Here is a 26,776-nt window from a genome sequence, read left to right on the forward strand (position 1 = left end):
ATTTCCATGAATTGGGCTGCCGCCCACTTTTTGGCCTTTTATGGTTAGCCTCAGAGCTGTCATGGTGCTGGTGTGTGTGTCATTTAGCAAGCTAATGTATTACAATGAGCATATAATGAGGCTCAAGGTCCACTGGAAGTTGAATATTCTGCCAAAGTGGACCCAGTTCTAACCAGTCTTCGTCATGTCTTATGGCTATATCATTCTTTTAAAGGTTGTGCCCTACCCTCTTCCCTCCTCTTTCATTTTCACATTATGCTCTAGATGTGTAATGTAATATGATGTGATCAATTAAGAAGTAAGGTCTTAAACTTTTCTTTTTGGCAGCTTTAAAGTTTGATCACCTGTTTCAATGACGTGTGATTCTTCATTGGAATTGGATTGTGGATCTTTTGTTTTCAACATGTTTAATATCAGAGATAGTATATTTTTGATTTTTGAAGTTGACTTCTTTTGTTGGCAATAGACAGAATTATTTAACCATTCAGGTTAATTGACCTGCTTTTGGCCCCAAATGAGGTTTTATTATAATGTTTTATTTTCTTACAAGACACTTATATATAAAAGACAATGAAATAAATAATTGTTGGATGAGTTATGCCAAATGGAGAGGTCCAAAAGTATTATTACATTTTAATAAAATATATTATTAAATATTGGTAAAATAATTTTATAACTTTTTAAAGTACAATTACCATTGATATGGTTTTTAAAAAACACTTTTATTTCCATGTATTTATATCACATATTGAAGTATTAGCATAGTGAGTTATTTAAAATATATCACTTGGGCTTCCCTGGTGGCGCAGTGGTTGAGAGTCTGCCTGCCGATGCAGGGGATGCGGGTTCATGCCCCAGCTCGGGAGGATCCCATGTGCCGCGGAGTGGCTGGGCCCGTGAGCCATGGCTGCTGAGCCTGCGCACCTGGAGCCTGTGCTCCGCAACGAGAGAGGCCACAGCACTGAGAGGCCTGCATACTGCCAAAAAAAAAAAATAAAAAATAAAAAATCACTTGTGTAATGCAGTGTAAGACATTGGTTTAAAACTGAATACCAAAGATGGGTGTATAATTTTGTTTCCTTCTTTATTCCATCTTCTTCCCTACCCCTGCCATTTATATATAGAGTTTTAATTTGATATGCTAATATATTGAAACTATGAATTGAATTCTTTATCAGTGGAGATGAATGTTTTCATGTTTGCAATTAAGCTCACAATTAAGTTCACTCTTTCCTTAGGATCTCTTTCTGAACCATTAAAGATTACTGACTGGTATTCTATACTTTAATAAGAATTGGTGAAAATTGATTAAATTTTATGTTTAGTCTTAGGTTCAGGAATGAAGTTTTCCTTTTTCAGAAAAAAGTTTTTGTTAGGAATTATCTGTACTCGTGACTTTTCCTTAAGTAGTTCCATTATTTTTTTTAGATGAAGTTTTTTTTTTGGTCAGTTGTCTTATTTATTTCTTGGCTTATTGACATATTGGGCTAGCACCATCTTCTGAGAGTTTGTTATATTACATTTAATATTAAAGTCTAATAGATATTTTATAGTTAAGAAAATGCTTTCAGTTTTTATGAGAATTTTAAAAAAAATTTCTATAATCAATTTAGTTAAAATGTTTCGATGACCATAAAAACATAGCTACCTCTTAGAATTTGACTTTGTTCTTACTATTGTAAACATTTGTGCACATTGTTTCCTCTTATATTTTAAAGCATTCATTCAGTCATTCCTTCATGAGTGCCTTTGATGTACTAAGCACAATGGTAGGGGAGATGGTATGATAGTGTTGTCCTAGAGTAAAGTACTTGGTGTACTGGAGGACTTAACAGCAGAGGTAAATACTTAACAGGAATCTTAAGGGATATGCAGGAACGTGCCATACAGAGAAGGACAAGAAATAACAGTTCAGGAAGAAGTAAAAGAATGAATAAAGCCTCAGGAGCTAGGAAATAGTTTGAAATGTAAGGGAAATATACAGCATTTTGTCATGCTAGAGTATAGGCTGCAAGGCAGGAAGAGTTGAGAAGCAGAGACAGTATTTTAAGGAGTTTGGATTTTCTTCTAAGAGCTATAGAAAGTCACTAAGGGATTGTAAGCTGAAGAATGATTTGAGCAGTGGTGTAGAGCAAGGGTCAGCAAACTACAGCCCATGCTGCTTTTTTTGTATGGCCCACTACCTGAGAATGGTTTTTACATTTTTAAATGGTTGGAAGAAAATCAAAAGAAGGATAATATTTTCTGACACCTGAAAATTACATGAAACTCAAATTTTAGTGTCTAAGGGGGGGAACAGAGCCACACTCATCTGTTTACATCTTGTCTATGCCTGCTTTTTTACTACAACAGCAGAGTTGAGTAGCTGCTGTGAAGAACATAGGACCTGTAAAGCCTGAAATATTTACTGTCTGGCCCTTTACAGAGAATGTTTGTGACACCTGGTCTAAATATACCAATTAAAATATAGAGATAGTCAGAATGGATAGAAAAGCAAGACCCAACTATATGCTGTCTATAAGAAATCCACTTTAGAAACCATAAACAAGACCAAAAGACAACCCTCAGAATGGGAGAAAATATTTGCAAATGAAGCAACTGACAAAGGATTAATTTCCAAAATTTACAAGCAGCTCATGCAGCTCAATAACAAAAAAACAAACAACCCAATCCCAAAATGGGCAGAAGACCTAAATAGACATTTCTCCAAAGAAGATATACAGACTGCCAACAAACACATGAAAGGATGCTCAACATCATTAATCATTAGAGAAATGCAAATCAAAACTACGATGAGATATCATGTCACACCAGTCAGAATGGCCATCATCAAAAAATCTAGAAACAATAAATGCTGGAGAGGGTGTGGAGAAAAGCAAACACTCCTGCACTGCTGGTGGGAATGTGAATTGGTACAGCCACTATGGAGAACAGTATGGAGGTTCCTTAAAAAACTACAAATAGAACTACCATATGACCCAGCAATCCCACTACTGGGCATATACCCTGAGAAAACCATAATTCAAAAAGAGTCATGTACCAAAATGTTCAATGCAGCTCTATTTACAATAGCCCGGAGATGGAAACAACCTAAGTGCCCATCATCGGATGAATGGATAAGGAAGATGTGGCACATATATACAATGGAATATTACTCAGCCATAAAAAGAAACGAAATTGAGCTATTTGTAATGAGGTGGATAGACCTAGAGTCTGTCATACAGAGTGAATTAAGTCAGAAAGAGAAAGAGAAATACTGTATGCTAACACATATATATGGAATTTAAGAAAAAAAATGTCATGAAGAACCTAGGGGTAAGACAGGAATAAAGACGCAGACCTACTGGAGAACGGACTTGAGGATATGGGGAGGGGGAAGGGTGAGCTGTGACAAAGCGAGAGAGAGGCATGGACATATATACACTACCAAACGTAAGGTAGATAGCTAGTGGGAAGCAGCCACATAGCACAGGGATATCAGCTCGGTGCTTTGTGACCACCTGGAGGGGTGGGATAGGGAGGGTGGGAGGGAGGGAGACGTAAGAGGGAAGAGATATGGGAACATATGTATATGTATAACTGATTCACTTTGTTATAAAGCAGAAACTAACACACCATTGTAAAGCAATTATACCCCAATAAAGATGTTAAAAAAAAAAAGAAATCCACTTTAAATATGAAGATACAGTTAGGTTAAAAGTAAAAGGATGGAAAAAGATAAATTCTGTAAACACTAATCAAAAGAAAGTTGAAGTAGCTACATTAATACCAGAAACAAGGAATTTAGCAGGGATAAAGAAGGACGTTACATAATGATCAAAGGGTCAATTTACAAAAAAGGCATCACAATCCTAAATGTATATAAATCTGCCAACAGAACTTCAAAATACTTAAAGCAGAAACTGACAGAACAGAGGAGAGATAGATAAATCCACCATTGCAGTTGAGATTTCAACACTCCTCTCAATACGGATAGGACAGGTAGAAAATAATTAGTAAGGATACAGAGACATGAACAGCATCAACCAGCTGGACCTAACTGACATTTACAGTACATTTAATCTGACAAGGGCAGAACACACATTGCTTTCAGGTGCACGTGGAACAAGAGAGACTATATTCTGGCCTATAAAAACAAATTTAAAAGCATTGAATATGTTCTCTGACAATAGTGGAATTAAACTAGAAATCAGTAACATAAAGATATTTGTAATATCCCTATTATTTGGAAATTAAACAACCCACTTTTAAATAACCTACAAATCAATGAGGAAGTCACAAAAAATTAAATATTTTGAATTGAATAAAAATGAAAGCACTGCGTATCAAAGTTTGTGGGATGCAGCTCAAATAGTTGTTTAGAGAGAAATGTTTAGCGTTACTAAATGCTTATATTTGAAAAGAAAAAAAAAAATTCCCAAACTCAGTGACCTAAGTCTTCACCTCAAGAAAATAGAAGATGAAGAGCAAATTAAACCTAATGCAAGCAGAAGAAAGGAAAAAGTAAAGCTAAAAGTAGAAATAAAAGGTAATAGAGAAATCAGTGAAATCAAAAGCTGGTTCTTTGAAAAGATCAATAAAATTGATAAACTTGTAGCCAAACTGACCATGAAAAAAGAGAGAAGATACAAATTACAATATCAGGAATAAAAGAGGGGAAGTTACCACAAATGCTGTGGGTAGTTAAAATGAGAATGGGGAATGTAATGAAAAGTTTCACTTCCATAAGTTTGACAATTTAGATTAAATAAACAAAAATACAAACTACCAGAGTTTACTCAAGAAGAAATAGATAACCTAAATATTGCTATATTAGATATTAGATAATATTAGATAATATTAGATAACCTAAATATTGCTATATTTATGAAAAAGACCCCCTAAATCCATAATTTAAAATGTTCCCACAAAGAAAACTACAGGCCCAGATGGTTTTATTGGTGAATTCTACCAGACACATATGGAAGAAATAATACCAATTGTATGTAAACCCTTTCAGAATACCAAAGAGGATGAACACTTCTGAACTCATTTTATAACAGCAGCATTAATCTGATACTAAACCCAGGAAAGGACAATGTAAGAAAACTACAGACTAATACCCCTCATGAACATAGACACAAAAAACTCCTTAACAAAATATTAACAAATTGAATTTAGCAATATATAAAAAGGATACTATGTCATGACCGAGTGGGGTTTATCCTAGAAATGCAAGGCTGGTTCAAATATTCAAAATCAGTTAATATAATTTACTGTATAAATAGGCTAAAGAAGAAAAGCCATATGATGATCTCAATAAATGCATAAAAAGCATTGGATAAAATTTAACATCCATTCATGGTATTAAAAAAACAAACTCCGTACAAACTAGGAATGAGACGTAACTTCTTCAACCTGATAAATGGCATCTATGAAAAACCTACAGTTAACATCATACTTGATAGCAAATGAGTGAATGCTTTTCTCCTGAGGTCAGGTACAAGGCAAGGATGTCCACTCTAACCACTCCTATTCAACATCATTCTTGAAGTCCTAGCTGTTGTAAAACAGGAAGAAAAAAGATATATAAGACATACAGATTAAAAAGGAAGAGATAAAACTACCAAATTCTCAGATGATATGAATAGCTATATCAAAAATCCCCACGTTGAGAAAAGTATACAATTTTAATATAAGCTATAAATATAAGACCCAAATAAAAGAAGACAACTCCCATGTTCAAGGCTGCAAAGAGTCAATATTATAAAGAGCAGTTCATCTCAAATTGATTTATTGATTCAGCATAATTTCAAAACCCAATGCTATCTGTGTGTGGTATTTAAGCAAACTGAGTCTAATTTGTATATGGATAGATAAAAGGGCCAAGGATAGTTAATATGTTCCTGAATTACAAGGTCAGGAGCATTTGCTATGCCAGGGATCAAAAGTTTTTATAAATAGCTTGTAATAAAGACAATGAGGAATTCACTCAAGGAAATAGAATAGAGATGCTAGAAACACACCCTCACATAAAGGGAGCTCTGTTGTTATAATGGCAGTGGTATTGAAGATCTTCAAGAAAGAAGAGAATGTTTAATAAGTAGTCCTGGAATAGTTGTTTATTTTTATGGAGAAAAAGAAAATGGTGCCGGTAATACTCCCATACACAGAAATCAGCTCCAAATGGATTAAAGACTGAAATGTAGATGGCACAGCTTTTTTAGAAGAAAAAAATGAAAGAATATCTTTCCTACCTTGGGATGTGGAAGGATTTTTTAAACAAGATGTAATTGCTAAATTTAAATGTTGAATATATCAACCACATAAGATAAACACATTTGTTTCTATCAAGTGACATTAAATAATTCAAAAAGATAAACCACAAACTGGGAGAAGGTGTTTGTAACCCAAATAACTGACAAAAGATTAGTATACTTTTACAAATCTACAAGAAAGGCAACTTAGTAGAAAAAGGGACATAAAACATGAACAGAAATTTCACAGAAGAAGGACAGACTTCCCAAAGACATATGAAAGTAAGTGCAGTCTCATCACTAATCAAGGAAGTGCAAAATAAGACCACAGGTAAGTAGCAGGATACAAAATTAATGCACAGAAATATCTTGCATTCCTATACACTAACGACAAAAAACTGAAAGAGAAATTAAGGAAACACTCCCATTTACCATTGCAACAAAAAGAATAAAATACCTAAGAATAAACCTACCTAAGGAGACAAAAGACCTGTATGCAGAAAACTATAAGACACTGATGAAAGAAAACAAAGATGACAAAAACAGATGGAGAGATACACCATGTTCTTGGATTGGAAGAGTCAATATTGTGAAAGATGACTATCCTACCCAAAGCAATCTGCAGATTCAGTGCAATCCCTATCAAATTACCAATGGCATTTTTCACAGAACTAGAACAAAAAATTTTACAATTTGTATGGAAACACAAAGGACCCCAATAGCCAAAGCCATCTTGAGAAAGAAAAACGGAGCTGGAGGAGTCAGGCTCCCGGACTTCCTGCTATACTACAAAGCTACAGTAATCAAGACAATATGGTACTGGCACAAAAACAGAAATATAGATCAATGGAACAGGATAGAAAGCCCAGAGATAAACCTATGCACCTATGGTCACCTTATCTTTGATAAAGGAGGGGAGAATATACAATGGAGAAAAGACAGCCTCTTCAATAAGTGGTGCTGGGAAAACTGGACAGTTACATGTAAAATAATGAAATTAGAGCACTTCCTAACACCATACACAAAAATAAACTCAAAATGGATTAAAGACCAAAATTGTAAGACCAGACACTATAGAACTCTTAGACGAAAACATGGGCAGAACACTCTGTGGCATAAATCACAGCAAGATCCTTTTTGACCCACCTCTTAGAGAAATGGAAATAAAAACAAAAATAAACAAATGGGACCTAATGAAACTTAAAAGCTTTTGCACTGCAAAGGAAACCATAACCAAGACGAAAAGACAACCCTTAGAATGGGAGAAAAGATTTGCAAAGGAAGCAACTGACAAAGGATTAATCCGCAGAATACACAAGCAGCTCATGCAGCTCAATAAAAACAAAACAAAACAAAAAAAACACAACCCAATGCAGAAGTGGGCAGAAGAACTAATTAGACATTTCTTCAAAGAAGATATATAGTCGCCAACAGATATATGAAAGGATGCTCAACATCACTAATCATTAGAGAAATGCAAATCAAAACCACTGTGAGGTATCACCTCACACAGGTCAGAGTGGCCATCATCGAAAAATCTACAAACAATAATTGCTGGAGAGAGTGTGGAGAAAAGGGAACCCTCTTGCACTTTTGCTGGGAATGTAAATTAATACAGCTACTATGGAGAACAGTATGGAGGTTCCTTAAGGAACTAAAAATAGAACTAGCATACGACCCAGCAATCCCACTACTGGGCATATACCCTGAGAAAACCATAATTCAAAAAGAGTCGTGTACCACAATGTTCATTGCAGCACTATTTACAATAGCCAGGACATGGAAGTAACATAAGTGTCCATAAAGAGATGAATGGATAAGGAAGATGTGGCACATATATACAATGGAATATTAGCCATAAAAAGAAACGAAATCGAGTTATTTATAGTGATATGGATGGACCTAGAGTCTGTCATACAGCATGAAGTAAGTCAGAAAGAGAAAAACATGGGCTTCCCTGGTGGTACAGTGGTTGAGAATCCGCCTGCCAACACAGGACACGGGTTTGAGCCCTGGCCCGGGAAGATCCCACATGCTGCAGAGCAACTAAGCCCACACACCACAGCTACTGAGCCTACGCCTGCAAGCCACAACTACTGAACCCGCATGCTACAACTACTGAAGCCTGCACGCCTAGAGCCCATGCTCTGCAACAAAAGAAGCCACCACAATGAGAAGCCCGCACACCGCAACGAAGAGTAGCCCCCCCCCGCTGCAACTAGAAAAGCCCGTGCACAGTAACGGAGACCCAATGCAGCCAAAAATAAATAAATAAAAGAAATAAATTTATTAAAAAAAACCCCAAATACTGTTTGCTAACACATATATATGGAATCTAGGAAAAAAAATGGTTCTGATGAACCTAGGGGCAGGACAGGAGTAAAGATGCAGACGTAGAGAATGGACTTGAGGACATGGGGAGGGAGAACGGGAAGCTGGGATGAAGTGAGAGATTAGCATTGACATATATACACTACCAAATGTAAAATGCATAGCTAGTGGGAAGCAGCCGCGTAGCACAGGGAGATCAGCTCGGTGCTTTGTGACCACCTAGAGGGGTGGGGTAGGGAGGATGGGAGGGAGGCATAAGAGGGAGGGGATATGTGGATATATGTATACGTATAGCTGATTCACTTTTTTATACAGCAGAAACTAACACACCATTGTAAAGCAGTTATACGCCAATAAAGATGTTTTTTAAAAAAATAGACCACCGGTAACTAATAAGGTATAAATCAAAAAGGCTAAGAAGTTACAGAGACATAATGTGAATCTACAGGAATTTATATTCACTGCTGGATGGATTATAAATTGATAAACTACTTTGAAAATAATTTGGCATTCTGTAAGGTTGAACATTCATAGACCCTACAGTTCAACAGTTTTATATCTTAAACAGATTGCTATACATATGTATCAGGTGGCATATACTAAGAGTAGTCATGGTGCTTCATTGTTGATAATAACAATTGGAAAGAATTTGAGCGTCAGTTGGAGAAAAGTTGTATAAATTGTGGTGTGTTCATACAGAGATATTTTATATGACAGTGAAAGTGAATGATATTTTCCATTTGGGATGACATGAATGAAACAATGTCATGTGTGTCAGAGTTGAGAATGCAGACTCTGGAGCTGGACTGCCTGGGGTTTGAGTTCTGGCTCCACCCCTTGCTAGATGTGTATCCTTACAGAAGTCATTTATCCTCTCTACGCTTTAGTTTTTTCATCTGTCAGATGATGGTTGTTGTGAGTATTAAACGATTTAATATGTGTAAAGTGCCTATAAAACAGTGTGGTGCTGTATAAATGTTAGCTATTCTTGTTACTCTGAATTCTATTGTTATTGGGCAGTTTCGTCTTTATTATTTACTTTTTGTTGTTATTTAAAATCATGTTTTATCATTCCGCCTCTCCCAATGGATCTAGTGTATGGTCATTGAGGGCAATTAGAAAAGAGAGGAAAATATAAAAAATAATAAATAACCATAATATAATTGCCAATTGAAGCCGTTCTTACTATAGCTTCTGTTCCTTCTACAATCCCAGGGTATACTGTTGTCTAGGGAAGACAAATACACTTCGTTTTTTCATACAAATCTATGTATGAAAGGCATAAGTGAACTGGGGCCTTATTATACTATTTACTCATCTATCGTGCAGACTTTGCAACTAAACCTATGCCATACTGAGCCAGTATGAAATTCTCTAGTAAGAATTCCTGTGGAGACTGCCCAAAACATGAAGCAAAATAAGAAATGTCAGTAAGCAATAAAAATTATAGACAGTCACAAATACAGAAAGATTTACCTACCCCATGGTGTTATGTCCTCATTTAGATCTATTATTACATTTTATTCTGAAGTTAGAAGAGTGGTAGTTAGTCATTTTCTACCACCAGAGGGAATTTAGGTAATGGTACTAAATAAGTTGAAATAATATGAATTTTTACATACTCTCCTTTTTGCCCTTTCGACACTGGCTGCTGTTGGTGGTGTTCTGGTGACTCTACAGAGTTAACGGTATGCATCATTATCCCCTAAGAATCCTTATAGGTCTGTTTGTAGATATGTATATAACTATGCAATAGAAATACAATGAAAAGTGATTAGGTAAATCTTATAGCAATATAGAGAATATAAAAGTGTTGGAGAATTACTAGAAGCAAAAGTAATTAACAAATGAGGATCTGTTAGAGTCAGGTGATAAATAATTAAAGAGAAAATCCACAAGATTCATGACATATATAGGTAGGTCAAAGGAGTATGATTTGATAATAAGGGGTTATTAGAGATCCTTGGGAAAGATTATGAAAACCATGAATATTTTTGTAACAGTGACCCTTCTTTATGATTATATGAAAAATTTGATTTAAAGAGAAGTTTGTTATATTATTATTTTATTAGTAATTTTTAATATAATGAAATATACACACAGAAAAGTATGTAAAATTTATGTATAAAGAATAGCTATTTCTAGGTCAGGAAATAGAGCATTGGCAAGCATGCCAGAGGCCAACCAGGCACCTTTATCAACCCTCTCTCTACCTTTAGAGTTAACTACTATCCTTTGTTCTGATCTTTTCCTTGCTGTTCTTTTTAGTTTATCATCTGTGTATGCTTTACTAAGTAATAGTAAATTTTGTCATTTTAAAATTTCCTATGGGGACTTCCCTGGTGGCACAGTGGTTAAGAATCTGCCTGCCAATGCGGGGGACATGGGTTCGATCCCTAGTCCGGGAAGATCCCACATGCCACAGAACAACTAAGCCCGTGCACCACAACTACTGAGCCTGTGCTCTAGAGCCTGCGAGCCATAACTACTGAGCCTGTGTGCCACAACTACTGAAGCCTGCATGCCCTAGAGCCCGCAAGCCACAGCTGCTGAGCCCACGCACTGCAACTACTGAGCCCACATGCTGCAACTACTGAAGCCTGTGCACCTAGAGCCCGTGCTCCGCACCTAGAGCCCGTGCTCTGCAACAAGAGAAGCCACCACAATGAGAAGCCCATGTGCCACAACTAGAGAAACCTGCGTGCAGCAATGAAGACCCAATGCAGCCAAAAATTAAATAAACAAACAAAATTTCCTATGAATGCCATCATTTATGTGTATTCCTTAATGTCTTTCTTCGTTTGCTCAAAACATTTGTGATATTCATTCTTATTGTGGTGTGAGACTCTAACTCATTAATTTTTCAGTCCTGTATAATGTTCCTATAAAATGAAGGATATATATTATTTTAGACACTTTAATATTTTATATTTCTTTTAAGAGCCTAAAAATGTTTTTCTTTATTCAACAAGTACTTTTGAGTGGCTGTTGTGTTATGTGCTTTTTCATTTATTTGTTTTTGTTTTTAGCTGCCTATAACAGAAGAACCAAGTAAGTGCAGCTTAAATAATAATGAGCTTATTTTCTCAGTGTCTTTGATTTCATAAAATCTTAATTTCTATGTAAAGCATCATGAAAAGGAAAATCCTAACCTGAGGGAAACAAACGTTGGAACAAATATAGCAAATGCCCTTCTTATAGAAGACACTTAAACGCATTAACAAGATAAACACTAAAAACAGAAAATGGGAAAAGGAGGGAAGAAGCATTTCACAAAGAAATATAAAAAGTAGTATATAGGAAAAATGTTAAACTGCATTGAGGTTTTTAGATTTATAATAGAAATTAGTTTCTTTGATGACACCTTTTTTCTTTATGTGTTTGTGGAACCCAGTGATTTTCAGGCAGTTGTATTTTTTTAAGAAGTTTGGTTTAAGAATCTACAAAGTTGAAGTCAAGTTCTGGTAATTTTTTATTTTCTTGCATTAGCAATTCTTCTAATACAGTATGATTTACTATGTCATCATAGAAAGACAGCATTAGAGAGTGTTCATGGCAGGGTAAAATTAAACATATGCTCACAATCAAATTAATGTATTTCATCTGTCTTCAACTAATAACAGTCTGTCATGTTATCTATCTGAGTAGGGGCATAAACAGTTTATTTTGTGTTTGGAGTAACTTCCTGGAGGTAGTTAATGTGACAAGTAGTTTGTTTGAATTGAGTATAACCAGATCAACACTCTAGATGTTTCCTTGATAACCCAAAAATTACTGTGAAAATCTGTACAAGTGCTATATTTGTATTTTGCTTCTTTAAGTTAGGCAGCAACGTATTTTACAGTAATTTCACAGAGAATATTCTCTTTTTGCCATATATGGACTAAGAAGCCTAAATAGTTTATACTTTTAATGCTTTCCATTGACAGGGTATAGACAATAATATAATAAGCTAACATCATAGAATACTTTCTTTTTTAAAAAAAATGTGAAGTAATACATTCTAGTTTGAATGAAAAAGTCATATTCATTATAGAATATGTTCTTATAGCATGTTGAAAAGTGAATATTTAGGAAAACAGGAGTATTGTAAACTCTTAGGCCAATATAAAAATAATATAGAAACTATCATAATGTTTTTCAGAATTTAAAAATTTTACTTAACTTAAAATTTTCTATTTAGTTTGATCAGTAGCTCTGATTATTATACATTTGATATATAGTTTTTAAGCTATTTATTACATTTGGTACTGTATATTGGAAGACAATTCTGTTCATTATACCAGTAATCCTATAAGTAGGTAGAGTGGAGATCGTGAATATGGATGCCTGGATGCCAGTAAACAAATAGGACTTACAAAAAAATAGGACTTAAAAAGAGATGTTGTCATGCACTTGGCTTATTAGCATTAGTGTGTGTATTTTAGAAGTCAAAATATATACATAATTTTAAGCACATGTAAATCAAATTTAATAAATTATTAAGGGTATTTTACTTGTCATGTGTGGGCTAATCATGATGGATCATTTTTAAACATTATGTAATTTCACAACTTGTATGTACAGCTGCAAGTACTTTGTAAAGGACTTTATGTAATCAAGTGCTAAGGCAGAGTATCTTATTTTATAATGCTGATGGGCTCAGTTTTATGATTTACTGTTATTAATAAATACTTTTAAAGTACCAGTAAGCAATAACCACGTATATAATAGTTCACTTTTATAATAATGGGCATTTAAAGTTTGTATGTCTTTATTCTTTTAATTAAAACTCTAAATAAAAGACCGTTAAGTGGTCATCCCCAAAGCTGATGTTCTTTCTTCTTTGTGAGACACTAACTGGATTTGGAACCAGAAGACTTGGTTCTAATTCTGGTGCTAAAGGTGACTAGCAATGGGACTTTGGTTAAGTCACTCTGAGCCTCAGGTTTTTTGTGTGTGAAGTTAGATTAATGCTTTACCTATTTGTCAAGATTGTTATGAGGACCCAAAGTGTTATGTAAATTTTGAAACAGACTTTAAGTTGCTTCAGAAGTCTCCTAGAGTGGTTTCTTTGCATCTGTTTTACCCTTCTGGATTCTTTCTCCTCGTAGTAGCCAGAGTAGTTTTTTCAAAATGCAAAGATCACATTGTGCCCTTGCTTACAAGCCTCCAATGGCTTTGCATTGCTGTGTTTCAGTGATATCCTCATGTTATTCTGCACATCCCCACTCTTGCTCATTATGTTTCTTTGTTTTCCTCAATTGCACTCAGTCATTTTCCTCTTCTAGATTGCATCCTAGTTGTTCCAGTGACAGAAACATTTTTCTCTTCCAACTTCCTCTTAACTTGGTTGGCTTATTCTCATCTTTCAGATCTCAGATCAAAGAGGTCTTTCAGAGCTACTGTATAAAATTGTCATAATTTCTATCTTGCTTCCTGTCACTCTCTTACTCTCTATCTGCTCAATAACAATCCCCCCAACCCCCCGGCAATTTCTGATTATAATTGTTACATTGACTTGTTTATTTATGTGTTCACTTGTTTATCAATTTATTGCTTATGCTTTTAGCACAATACTTGACACATAATAAGTGTTTACATTTAATAAATGAATTTTAAGGTGTTATTTTACTTATTTTAAAGAAGTACCTGAACTATTTTTTTTTTTGGAGGCTGTGATTTTTGCAACTACACAGTTAATCTGAATCATCTTTAGGTTGATTAATATGCAGTGTAATAAATGTAATGACTTTTGGCAGAAAGAATGATCAGCTGCATGTGTATAAGTATAAAACTTGCCACCTTCTGTTTTTAAAGTTATGATATAGATAGTGGCAACTATTTATGTATACAAGATGCCTGAACAGAAAAAAAAAGTCATATTCCTGAAATCTATAGGAGTGCAACATTTTTTAACATTTGTAATTTTCTTTTGAATAGTCTCTGAATTTAGAAACAAAAGTTGTCACTGTGTAGTTAATGGAAGTGCTTTCAATCCAGCAGGGGAAAGTTAAAACCTTTCCAGTATATATCACCTGTAGCATTTCCTTCTTGTGCTTATATTTTTGCTCAGGTGGACTGAAATATGTGAGGTAAGCTGGGTGAAAACTGTATCGGTGTTTAAGTTACCTACATGCATATGAACTTCTCAACATCCCATACAAGACCCTCATGCACATCCCTGCTGATTTCACCATCTCTTGGAAGCCAGGTTCTTTCAGATGCTTTTGCACACATTCCTTTGGCAAAGAATGTCCGTCCACCCTGTCTCCAAGGTTGTCTGCCTAATTTTTCCTCATTCTTCAGGAGTTAGCTGAAGCATCGTCTTCTCTGTGAGATCTTTCTTGTCCCCTATGCAGTTCTATAAATTTCCTTTCCCTATTACTCCTGTTTTACCTTGTCTTGTACAGACCACTGTTGTTCTCTTGGTCTTAGAATTTCACTGTATAATATTTTTCTACATGTGCTCCTCTCAGCCTTCCTAGCAGTTAGCACTTAGAAGGCCCTGGGTAAATAGTTCATGAATGAATAAATGGATAGACAAATGACAATAACACTAATACTTGTTGAGTATGTGCCAGTCACATACTATGTACTTTACTATGTACCAGTCATTGTTCTGTGTGCTTTATATGTATTTAGTTATTTTATCTATTACAATAACATTATGAGGTACTATTATTGTCCCCATTTTATAGATGAGAAAACTGAGACAGAGAGATTGATTGCTCAGGGTTCCACAAACAGTAACAAGGCATCAAGCCCAGGCATTTTGGCTCTGGAGATTGCATTCTTTACTACCATGTCCTATTTCCTTTCCAAATAAATCAGTGAATTATTGAGGAACCATTGTTTCTTCTACATTTGCCATAATGCAGACAACTGAGAAATTCAGAAAAGTTATTTCTTGTATGAGACTAGTGTTTGTATATAAGCTACCACTCTAGATAGTAAAATAGTACCAAAGATCATTTATTGGGATATGAAAAAATTGCTGTAATGACACTTTCTTTATGATGATATTTGACATAGTGTCATTTTTATCAGAATCGTGTATTGTTTATTAAACATCATTTACTTTCTATTACTCATCAAAATCTGTTTCTGTGTCCTAATATACAGGCCACTTTATCCTGAAAGTTATCCACGTGAGTAAATTTTGAACCATCACATCAATTTAGGGAATTAATGTTCCATTGGAATCAGCAGGGCCAAATGAAGGATGAAAGTGACAGCTTTAGATTCAGAATTCTAATTTGTTGCTTCTAAATCAAAGTTTTGTACCTCAATAAAACCAAAACAAAGTGTTTTAAGAGTATATCATACTAAAATATTTATGGATGAAATGATATTTGATTTGCTTTAAAATAATCTAAGAGTGGGGATATGGATGGAACAAGATTGGTCATGACTTGATTTTTTTTTTTTTTTTTTTTTTGCGGTACGCGGGCCTCTCACTGCTGTGGCCTCTCCCGTTGCAGAGCACAGGCTCCGGATGCACAGGCTCAGCGGCCATGGCTCACGGGCCCAGCCGCTCCGCGGCATGTGGGATCCTCCCGGACAGGGGCACGAACCCGTGTCCCCTGCATTGGCAGGCGGACTCTCAACCACTGCGCCACCAGGGAAGCCCCATGACTTGATTATTGTTCAGGCATTTTATATTTTCCAGCAAAATGTATTAACAAAGGAGAATGCATTTTTGTTTTCATAACTGTTTTCCATGTATTACTTGAACCATTTAATGGCGGAAGAAAGAAAATTTCTCCTGTGGTTTGTGTTTTGTTTGTTTTTGTCTCCCTGGTAACTAGAAATGCAAGTGCCTCTCAATTTATAATTGTTTAATATAATTTGTAACTGTTTAATTGAATATGACATAACCAAAATCTCAGAGACAATTGTAATGCTTAGATTTTATTATCTTGCTAGTTATAACTTCATGTTATCATTTTTAATAACTCAAGACCCAGTATATACAGGGAGAGGTTTATTGTTAACAAGAAAGATAAAAATCTATATTATTTTATATTAGTTAAGGCAATCTATATTAGTTAAGGTAATGCTAGATGCTATAAACAGACAGTCCCTAAAGTTTCAATATCTTAGCACAATAGAAATTTATTTCTTATTTACATAAAGACCAAAACCAGGTACTGCTTATCAGTGGCTCATCTCCCTTTCAGGAACCCAAACTCCTTCCATTTTCTGGAACTGCCATTTTCAACAGTTGGCTTCATGGGTTACCATGAAAAAGGAGAGTAAGGACTACCATACATGGAAGGTTTTTATGGGTCAAGCCTAGTAGTGTTGCATATCATTTATTCATTACTTTGGTCAGAAGTTAGTCTTATGGCCACAGCTAACTGCAGGTCGTACTGGAAAATGTAGTATAGGTTATGAACAGCTATCCAGTCTGCTCAACTTATACTTATGTGTCTGTTCTACTCTTCTTTATGTCAAAAACAGTGAAGGATCTTAGATTTTACCCTACTTAGAAGCTAACAAGTTAGCCTGCTACTGCCATGGATACTGGCAGAAGGCATGAGGCTCCTGGATCAGAGATAAAGGAATATATTACTCCCAGCATAGCAAGTAGGGTGAGCTCGATGTTTGTGTTGGTTCTGCTAGGACAGTGTGAGGGGACCCACACAGATGATCTGTATCTAGCGGTTTGTCTCACAGCTGAGGAATCCTGAACTTAGGAAATCTGTCTCTTTTATAATGGTCTCCAAGTAAATCTCTGAACTTTGCTCTGGAGAGAGATATTATCTTTATTATACCAGATGACGAACAAACTTACACTTTATTCCTGAGGGAGACACTCTCTCTTTGTAAGTTGCCATACAAACATCCTTGAAAGAATAGTCCGAAAAAAAAGCTGTCATTCAAAAATTTTTCTCAACTTTAATTTTTAAAAATTTATTAAAAATTTGAGTATTTTCCTTGCCATCTATTAATGCACATATATACATATATAGTATGTTTACAGAGTAGGAGTTTTATTATATGCAATTTTATACTCTTTAACATCCTGTACTATTGTGTATTTCACTTGATAGCCTTTCTCCAAGCTTTATTGAGATATAACTGGCATATAACATGATGTAAGTTTAAGGTATACAGTACATTGATTTGATACACATATATTTCATAATGATTACTACCATCATCACCTCATATAATTAACATTTTTGTGGTGAGAACATTTAAGATTTACTCTCTTAGCAACTTTCAAGTATATAATACAGTATTGTTAACTATAATCACTATGTGTACATTAGAATCGTAGAACTTATTCATCCTATAATTGGAAGTTTGTACCCTTTGACTCACATCTCATTTCCCCTAACCCTCAGCCCCTGATAACCACCGTTTCTACTCTCTGTTTCTGTGAGTTTGGCTTTTTTAGATTCCACATGTAAGTGATATCATACAGTACTTGTCTTTCTCTATCTGACTTAACATAGTGCCCTTAGGTTGCATGCATGTTGTCACAAATGGAAGAATTTCCTTCTTTCTCATGGCTGAATAATATTCCATTGTTATATATGTGTATGTATCACATCTTTATTCGTTCGTCTGTTGACAGACACTTAGGTTGCTTCCATGTCTTGGCTATTGTGAATAATGATGCAATAAACGTGGGAGTGCACATATCTCATTGAGATTCTGTTTTTATTTCCTTTAGTTATATATACCTAGAAGTAAGAGTGCTAGATCATATGGTAGTTCTGTTTTTAATTTTTTGAGGAACCTTCATACTGATTTCCAGAGTGTCTGTACCAATTTACATTCCCACCCACAGTGCAAAATAGTTCCCTTTTCTCCACATCCTTACCAACATTTGGTATCTCTTGTATTTTTCATGATAGTAATTCTAACAGGTATGAGGTGGTAGTTCATTGTGGTTTTGATTTGCGTTTCCCTGATGATTAGTGATGTTGAGCATCTCTTCGTGTACTTGTAGGCCATTTGTATGTCTTCTTTTGAAAAATATCTATTCAGTTCCTCTGCCCATTTTTAATCGGGTTGTTTGTTTCATACAACTATTGAGTTGTATGAATTCTTTATATATTTTGGATAATAATCTCTTATCAGGTATATGATTTGCAAATATTTTCTTCCATTCCATAGGTTGCCTTTGCATTTTGTTGATGGTTTTCTTTGTTGAAAGCTTTTTAATTTGCTGTGGTCCCACTGTTTATTTTTGATTATTTGCCTTTGTCTTTGGTATCAAATACAAAAAAATCATCCCCAAGACCTCACTTACTAGTCATGATTTGTTTTTTTGTTTGTTTGTTTGTTTTTTGGCCAGACCGTGCAGCTTGCAGGATCTTAGTTCTCCAACCAGGGATTGAATCCGGGCCATGGCAGTGAAAGTGCCGAGTCCTAACCACTGGACTGCCAGGGAATTCCCTTTAAGTTCATAATTTTTTTTTTTTTTTTTTTTTTTTTTGCGGTATGTGGGCCTCTCACTGTTGTGAGCACAGGCTCCGGACGTGCAGGCTCAATGGCCATGGCTCACGGGCCCAGCCGCTCTGCGGCATGTGGGATCTTCCCGGACCAGGGCACGAACCCGTGTCCCTTGCATCGGCAGGCGGACTCTCAACCACTGCGCCACCAGGGAAGCCCGTAAGTTCATAATTTTTAATGGCCAAAGAGTATTGTATTGTGGGGTTGTATCATAATTTAATTGTATTTCTATTCTGGGACATTTACATTGCTTCCAGTATTTTTTTTTATATTACAAATGACTGTGGTGAAGATCTTAATTTATAATTCTTATTATACATCCCTAATGTGTTCCTCAAGATAAACTCTTCCAAATTGTCTTACTTGGTCATAGAGTAGAAATGTTTGTAAGGCTCAACACACATTTTTGAGTCGCTTTTCAGAAAGCCCGTAGTACCAGCTCTCAGCAGCACCGGGTTTCTTCTCTCTCTCTCTCTTTCTCTTTCTCTCTCTCTTTTTTCATTTTGAAAGGTGAACTCAGTACTTCATTTTTCTCACTTGCATTTCTTTACATACTGAGATTGAATAATGTTTTCACAGGTTTATGTGAAACATTATAAAAGGCCATTTAAGGTGGTCTAACATTCTGTAAAATATCATTATTAGTTACATTTCTGAGAAAATGTTACTTCTTAGTGGATTGTTAATATTCCATGAATCCCTGAAATGCGCTTTTGTTAGTATCTCTTTCTTGCTGTAAACCTAAATTATAAAATATGAAATACTGTAATTTGTATTTTTTTAAATTTATTAAACTAAAAATTGTACATATTACGCTTTCAAACAGCTTTCCAAGTTGTTATCAAAATTATTCTTGTTAGCCAAAGTTAATTGGCTTCTCTTAAGACTTCTATTTCACGTACCATGTGATTTTAAGAACATGGCAGATAGACTTAGTATCTTGATAACTTATTTTCTTTCTTTCCATTTTAATTTCCAGGTGAGGGTAAGTGAGCTAAGTGATTTTTTTTTTTTTTTTTGCACAGTTGGTTTTGACAGTGAAATATTTGGATTTTCTTGTCTGTCTAACACAGTCTTAGAATTTTTTCATCTTCATGTTTTTTTATCCCCATTTATGTCAGCTACACAAGAAAGCCTTTGACATTGATGTAGTTGATTTACCTCCTGCATTCTTATCCCATACAGTTCTGTCCTTCACTTTTCAGACCCCAGTTTCTGTATCGATAAAATTCTTGTACATATTCTCAACATCTTTCTTTTTTTTTTTTTTTTTTGGTATGCAGGCCTCTCACTGCTGTGGCCTCTCCCGTTGCGGAGCACAGGCTCCAGATGCGCAGGCTCAGTGGCCATGGCTCACGGGCCCAGCCACTACGCGGCACGTAGGATCTTCCCGGACCGGGGCACGAACCCACATCCCCTCCATCGGCAGGCGGACTCTCAACCACTGCACCACCAGGGAAGCCCTCAACATCTTTCTTGACAAAAGTTTTAAAACTACTTCTGTCACTTAGCTCTCCCATAATGATAGTGCTGCTGTCCCCTGAAGCTCTTTCAAATGTTGTCGTCCCCTTCTATATCTACTTTATCACTAGTACTGGAGTAGTGGTAATTGGTAGTTACCTTCTTGTTACATATTGCTCTTTCCAGAACATTCTCCTTCATCTTCCCTAAAAACCCTTAGATTTGAATATCAAGCCATATGATTATACCTCCTGCTACTTATATTTCTTGGAGTTATCAGCCAACCCCTGAATCACTGCCTTGAATTTCTTGAAGATTTTGGCTTTGGGTCATAGTCACTCCACTACTATTGCTATCATGATTCTTGGTAATTTTAGTACACATACAGATTATCCTTCTAATACTTTTGTGTCTCAGTTCCTTGAATTCTTCATCTGCCATAATCTTGCCACCCACCTACACTAACATATTTGTTCTGGAGACCTAGTCAATGTTAGTTTCCATACTCTCTTCATAATATCAGTTATCAGTTTCATGTATCCCCGTCTATTATTTCCTGTCTTTCCACCTCACATCCTTTGGTAACCCAATTCCAGTAATTTTTAAACCCACATAAGACCTTAACATCAGTTGATCTTACCAATTTTTCGTTTTCCTGAACCCCCCTCCTACCAACTTAAATTCCATGGTCTATCAATATAATCACTCCCTTACATTTATTATCTTCAATTACTTGCCCTTCTTTTCAGTAATTGTACGTGATTGAGAAAACCCCAGCTCTACTTAAATGCAAATCCTCATCTGCTCAATACCTCCATCCATTGCAGCTGAGTGTACCTGGAACAAAACCTACAATATACTGTCTCATTTAAAATTCGAGTTAACTATCTTCAAGTGATTTCTCTTTATCTTGTTCATCCCATGTCAAATCCATTAGCATTTCTTATTCGCTTTTTATTCCAAAAATATATTGAGAATTTGCCCCACTTTTTACCATCTCTCTTGCTCCTACTCTTGTCCAAACTACCATCTTCTCTTTCCTAGATTTTTATTATAGCCCCCTCGATGGCTTCTCTGCTTTACATTTGACTACAGTTTATTCTCATCACAGCAGCCCAAACCTTTTAAAATGTAAGTCAGATTACGTCTTTTTTTTCTTTTTCCTTACAACCCCCAATAGCTTCCCATCTCTCTTACAGTGGCCTGTATGATTCCTGGCTTTTTAAACTTCATTTCCTGCTATTTCCCTCTCTTGCTAACTCTTTTCAGCCACTCTGGCCTCCTGGCTTTTCTTTGAATCTCCTAAGTGTAATCTTCCTTTAGGGCCTTTTTCACTGCAGTTCCCTCTGCTTGGAAGGCTTTTCCCCGGATTTCCTTGTTCTTAGCTTTCTTAAGGTCTTTGACCTACCTGTTTGAAATAGTAATTCCTCTCATGTACCCTTTATTTATTTTTTTCATAAGATATATCAGCATTTGCCATACACTGTAATTTACTTGTTCGTCTCTTTTCATTAAAATATCAGTTCATACCATATGACCCAGCAATCCCACTACTGGGCATATACCCTGAGAAAACCAAAATTCAAAAAGAGTCATGTACCAAAATGTTCATTGCAGCTCTATTTACAATAGCCCGGAGATGGAAACAACCTAAGTGCCCATCATCGGATGAATGGATAAAGAAGATTTGGCACATATATACAATGGAATATTACTCAGCCATAAAAAGAAATGAAATTGAGCTATTTGTAATGAGGTGGATAGACCTAGAGTCTGTCATACAGAGTGAAGTAAGTCAGAAAGAAAAAGACAAATACCGTATGCTAACACATATATATGGAATTTAAGAAAAAAAATGTCATGAAGAACCTAGGGGTAAGGCAGGAATAAAGACGCAGACCTCCTAGAGAACGGACTTGAGGTTATGGGGAGGGGGAAGGGTGAACTGTGACAGGGCGAGAGAGAGTCATGGGCATATACACACTAACAAACGTAGTAAGATAGATAGCTAGTGGGAAGCAGCCGCATGGCACAGGGATATTGGCTCGGTGCTTTGTGACAGCCTGGAGGGGTGGGATAGGGAGGGTGGGAGGGAGGGAGACGCAAGAGGGAAGACATATGGGAACATATGTTTATGTATGACTGATTCACTTTGTTATAAAGCAGAAACTAACACACCACTGTAAAGCAATTATACCCCAATAAAGATGTTAAAAAAAAAAAAATGTCAGTTCATTGTATCTGCAGCCCCTAGGACAGTGCCTGGCCATAGTAGGCACTCAAATATTTGTTGAATGAATGAATGAATGATCAATAAAGTGGTTATCCATTGAAATTGTTAAGCATACTTTAAGCAGGGTGTAGTATGGTTGCGCTAAAAGAAGTTGCATGTTACAATGTTAATGCCTTTGTCCTTCAGTTGCTTAGATATTGGAAGTATATACACCAAAATGTTAACAGTAGTTGTCTCTAGTTAGTGGCATTTTTTATATCGTTTTCATAATTGTCTTTCAGATTTTAATTCCATTTTCAAAAATAAAATACAAGAACTAGCGAAATGATGTTGTTCACTGAAGGACATAAGGGAGATTAAATCATAGCAGTAAGATTGTTATCACATGTATGTTAGATTAATACTGTATAATAATTTTAAAGATGCTTTTAAAAATAGAAGAAATGAAAGAATTTACCAGTATCTCACTGTAATTTCATCTTCAGAATTTACATTTCTGCATTATTTAGAGTGAAGTACTCTAGTAACTAAGTCCTCTTAAATGTTGCTCACTAAATTCTAACATAATAGAGGAAAACTTTATACTCAAGCTCTGTGAGGGCTTTTCCTATATCTGCTATAATTCTCAGAGTCTTGGTTATTTAAAATAACTTTTATGATCCTTAATGGTCTTTTATGTTCATAATACTGGTGGTGATTTTTTTAGGACCTGGATTGTATCTTTTTCATCTTTGGGTTCTCACTGCCTACCACAGTGCTTGGTATATAATAGGTACTCAATAAATGTTTATTGAATAATTTTTTATCAATTGATCGGTGATCGTATTAGTCTCTCATGGTTATCTTTGTTAGGAGAAAAACTTTTGCTTGACTCGTAAATCCCCCAATGCTTATAGTAGTTTATATAAGTAGTTGAGGAGTTGTGGGGCGGGGCTGAGGGGGAGGGAGAGAAGAAAAAAGGAAGAAAAGACACAATGATAGACTCTTCCATTGGAAAAGACAAATGCACATGTTGAATGACAGACTTTATTTTTTTTAACTGGACAGTAATTTCATTGGGGAATTTTCCTAGGGACATGATTTGTTCTTACTCCTGTTGAATTAGGAAAATATTTTAACTTCAATATTATGATAAACTAGATGTATAAATGTCAGAGCTAATAGCTTAGTATTTTAGTCTTCTACAAATTGATGCCTGTGGTATCTGGACATTTTTTGGCCTCTTCTTGTAAATAAAGTCTCAGTGATGTTTAAGGAATAGCAACTTGTGGCCAGAAAAGAAAAAAAGCTGCATATTATCCAAGCTAAGCAATATAAATGGGGCTAAGGAATCCCCCACTAGATCAAAAATTTCCTAGAGAAAGATCTCTTGAGCTTACAAACTAAAGACCTTCAATATAATTTTAAATAAAGCCTTTTATGTAGTATGAGAGCAATTTTTAGTTGATAATCAATTGCCACTATTATGTAGGCTTACTAGATTTGCAAATTTACAAGTTTTTACAAGTTGGTTGGGTCCCTTCCTCAGGAAATCAGTTTAAGTTTTTTTTTCCTATATTGACTCAAAGAGCCTAGTTGTCCTTAAATCCTGTGAATATATTTGCCTTATAATTTGACAGCATTGAGTGAACACCCTTATAGGGTCTGTAGTGTTGTAAAAAGAGAAACTGTTAAATAAAAGATCACATTTGAAAAAATTAGACTGTGCTGGATAAAACCAGTATTGGATATGAGTACTATGCTTTGCTTTAAAGCACCTACAACTATTCAAGAAAATATATCCTGGCCCATTACTACTTTCAAAATGGATACTTTTAGTTTTGGAAAGCAAATGAGCTGTATCTTTGTGAAATTAAACCATGGCTGTAAATAAAGTAAATATACAATGAAATATAGGTATCTTTTAGCAGAAAATTAGTCATGCATTTGTGTTAACATTAACGTTTATAGAAATTACAAAACTATTGTAATTATTAAAGTAATTAAACTATCAAACCAGATATGCTTGAGTAAGTGCATGTTGCAATTAATCACTATGTTTAAACACATTATACTAAGTAGATCTTTTTTGAGTATCATCAATGTGCCTGAAGCTATATAGATAATAGGAATGATAGCCTTCAGTTTTTTGAGAACTTACCATGTGCTGGTCCTTACGCAGTAAACATGGATTAATTCTCAAAGAACTCTATATGTGATAGATACATTTGTTATTCCCAGCTTTTAGATTTAGGGACTGAGGCATAAAGAGGTTGAAGAAATTGCCCAGAATTACACAGCTCATATCTAAGCTGGGGTACAGTACTAGAAAATAAGTCAAATTTAAACATGTTAAAAATGTATTGATTAACTAATATTGAATTTTGTTCTCTGTTTTTGTTCACTTTTCTAGTTGATTTGGAGCATATGCGAACAGTAAAACCTGAAAAACACTTAAGGTTTTGCCAGGAAAATGGTTTTAGTAGCCACTTTGTCTCAGCAAAGACAGGAGACTCTGTAAGTAAAATAATGAATACTGAATATTACAAGTGATGTTTTACTTTTATTTTCATAGGAAGTATACTTCTATTACTTAACTTTTGGAACAAATTAATTCCTGTTAAAGACATAAAATATCAGGTTAGATATAACATGTTTATTCTATTTATGTTCCTCTTATAATTCATTTAACATAATTTCATGGTTATTTTAGGGAATTAAAAAATACAAAAGTTAAAAATAATATAAATCACTCATAATCTCAGCATCCAGAGATGACCATTCATAACCTCATATGATTCCTTCTAGTCTTATTTTTCTGATGCTCACAAATATTAGTGCTTCTGCCACTAGTGCTAGTGAATTGCATTTACTGAGTGCCTACTTTGTGATGGGCACTGTACTACTCTGATTATCTCTATTTAATTAAATTAATTTATTTTTTCATATTTGACTGGATGTTTATTGTGTAAATCACCATAACCATTTAAACAAGAAACTTAGAATGATGTTAAAATATTTTTGAAATAGTCCAAAATATCTTCACATATAATTTAGATTTATTTTCCAGCAATCCTAACTGATTATCTCTATTTTATAGAATAGTCTTAGAGAGGTTATGTTGTGGGGGTCCAGGGTACACAGAATAAGTGGTGGAGATAGGATTTGTAAACCTAAGGATTGACATTCCAGGGTTCACCATATTAATCATGCTAAATGTTTATTAAAAAGAAAATTGAGATCATAATATAGAAATAATTTTGTTTTTTTAATTTAATATATTTGTAGAAAATTTTATGTCACTTAATATTACTAAATAGATTTAATAATCCATTAGAGTTAATAATCCATTAAATAAATGTTCAAAAATTTATCCAACCACGTCCCTATCGTTGGGTATATAGATTATTTCTAAGTTCAGTACATTGTAAAATTTTGCAAAATTTCTAATGTAAAATTTTGTCCATAAGCTGTGATGTTTTGATTATTTCCTTGGAAGGGAATTGAGGCCTATTGCCAAATTACCACCAGGAAGCCTTCGTTAATTTATACTACCACCAGCATTGTATGAGTGCCATATCACTGTACTCTTTTTAACATTCAGAATTTATTTATTTATTTTTAAATCTTTGTCAATTTGGTAGACAAGGAAAAAAAGGTATTTTGCTATTTAAATTTGAATTTCTTTGCTGTTGAGGTTGAAATTTTAAAAATTTCATTACCTATTAATTTTCTGCTTATTATCTGTTTATAATTTTCTATTGCTTTTTAAAATTTCCTATGACCATTTTTATGTTAAGGATAACAGCCATTTGTCATAATTTTTGCAAATATTTTCCACTGCCCAGGTGTTTGTTTGACCGTTAATTTTCTTGACATTTTCAACCAAAGGAAGTTTGAATTTTTTTCTGTGGTTTAATCTTTTTGATGTTCTTCCTGTATGATTTCACTGATGGTTTTTATGCTTAGGGTAAATATTAAATATTTTAAAGGGTATTTAATCTTTTGGGGGGGTCAGACTCATCTAAAGATGTGACATTTTGGAACCCTTTCCCCAGGATAATGCAAACACGGGCACATACCC

At 35.0% G+C, this 26,776-nt stretch overlaps 1 protein-coding gene across 4 annotated transcripts in view; it reads left to right on the plus strand.

Annotated features, from left to right (window-relative positions):
* The window catches only part of RAB28 (RAB28, member RAS oncogene family), a 94,293-nt gene that overhangs the window by 53,150 nt on the left and 14,367 nt on the right, over positions 1–26,776 (plus strand). For 3 of the 4 annotated variants that reach the window (XR_004478520.2, XM_004282539.2, XM_004282538.3), the window contains exon 5: positions 25,106–25,209. Coding sequence is in view for 3 of the 4 variants with exons in the window: in XM_004282539.2 (XP_004282587.1) it covers positions 25,106–25,209 (104 nt within the window). In the remaining variant the exon portion in view is untranslated. Of the gene's footprint in view, positions 1–16,030; positions 18,208–25,105; positions 25,210–26,776 lie in introns of those variants that run through there. The other variant, XM_049708838.1, reaches the window with a different exon arrangement.

The sequence above is a fragment of the Orcinus orca genome, chromosome 4, assembly GCF_937001465.1.
Source record: "Orcinus orca chromosome 4, mOrcOrc1.1, whole genome shotgun sequence".
Classification (NCBI taxonomy): Eukaryota; Metazoa; Chordata; class Mammalia; order Artiodactyla; family Delphinidae; genus Orcinus; species Orcinus orca.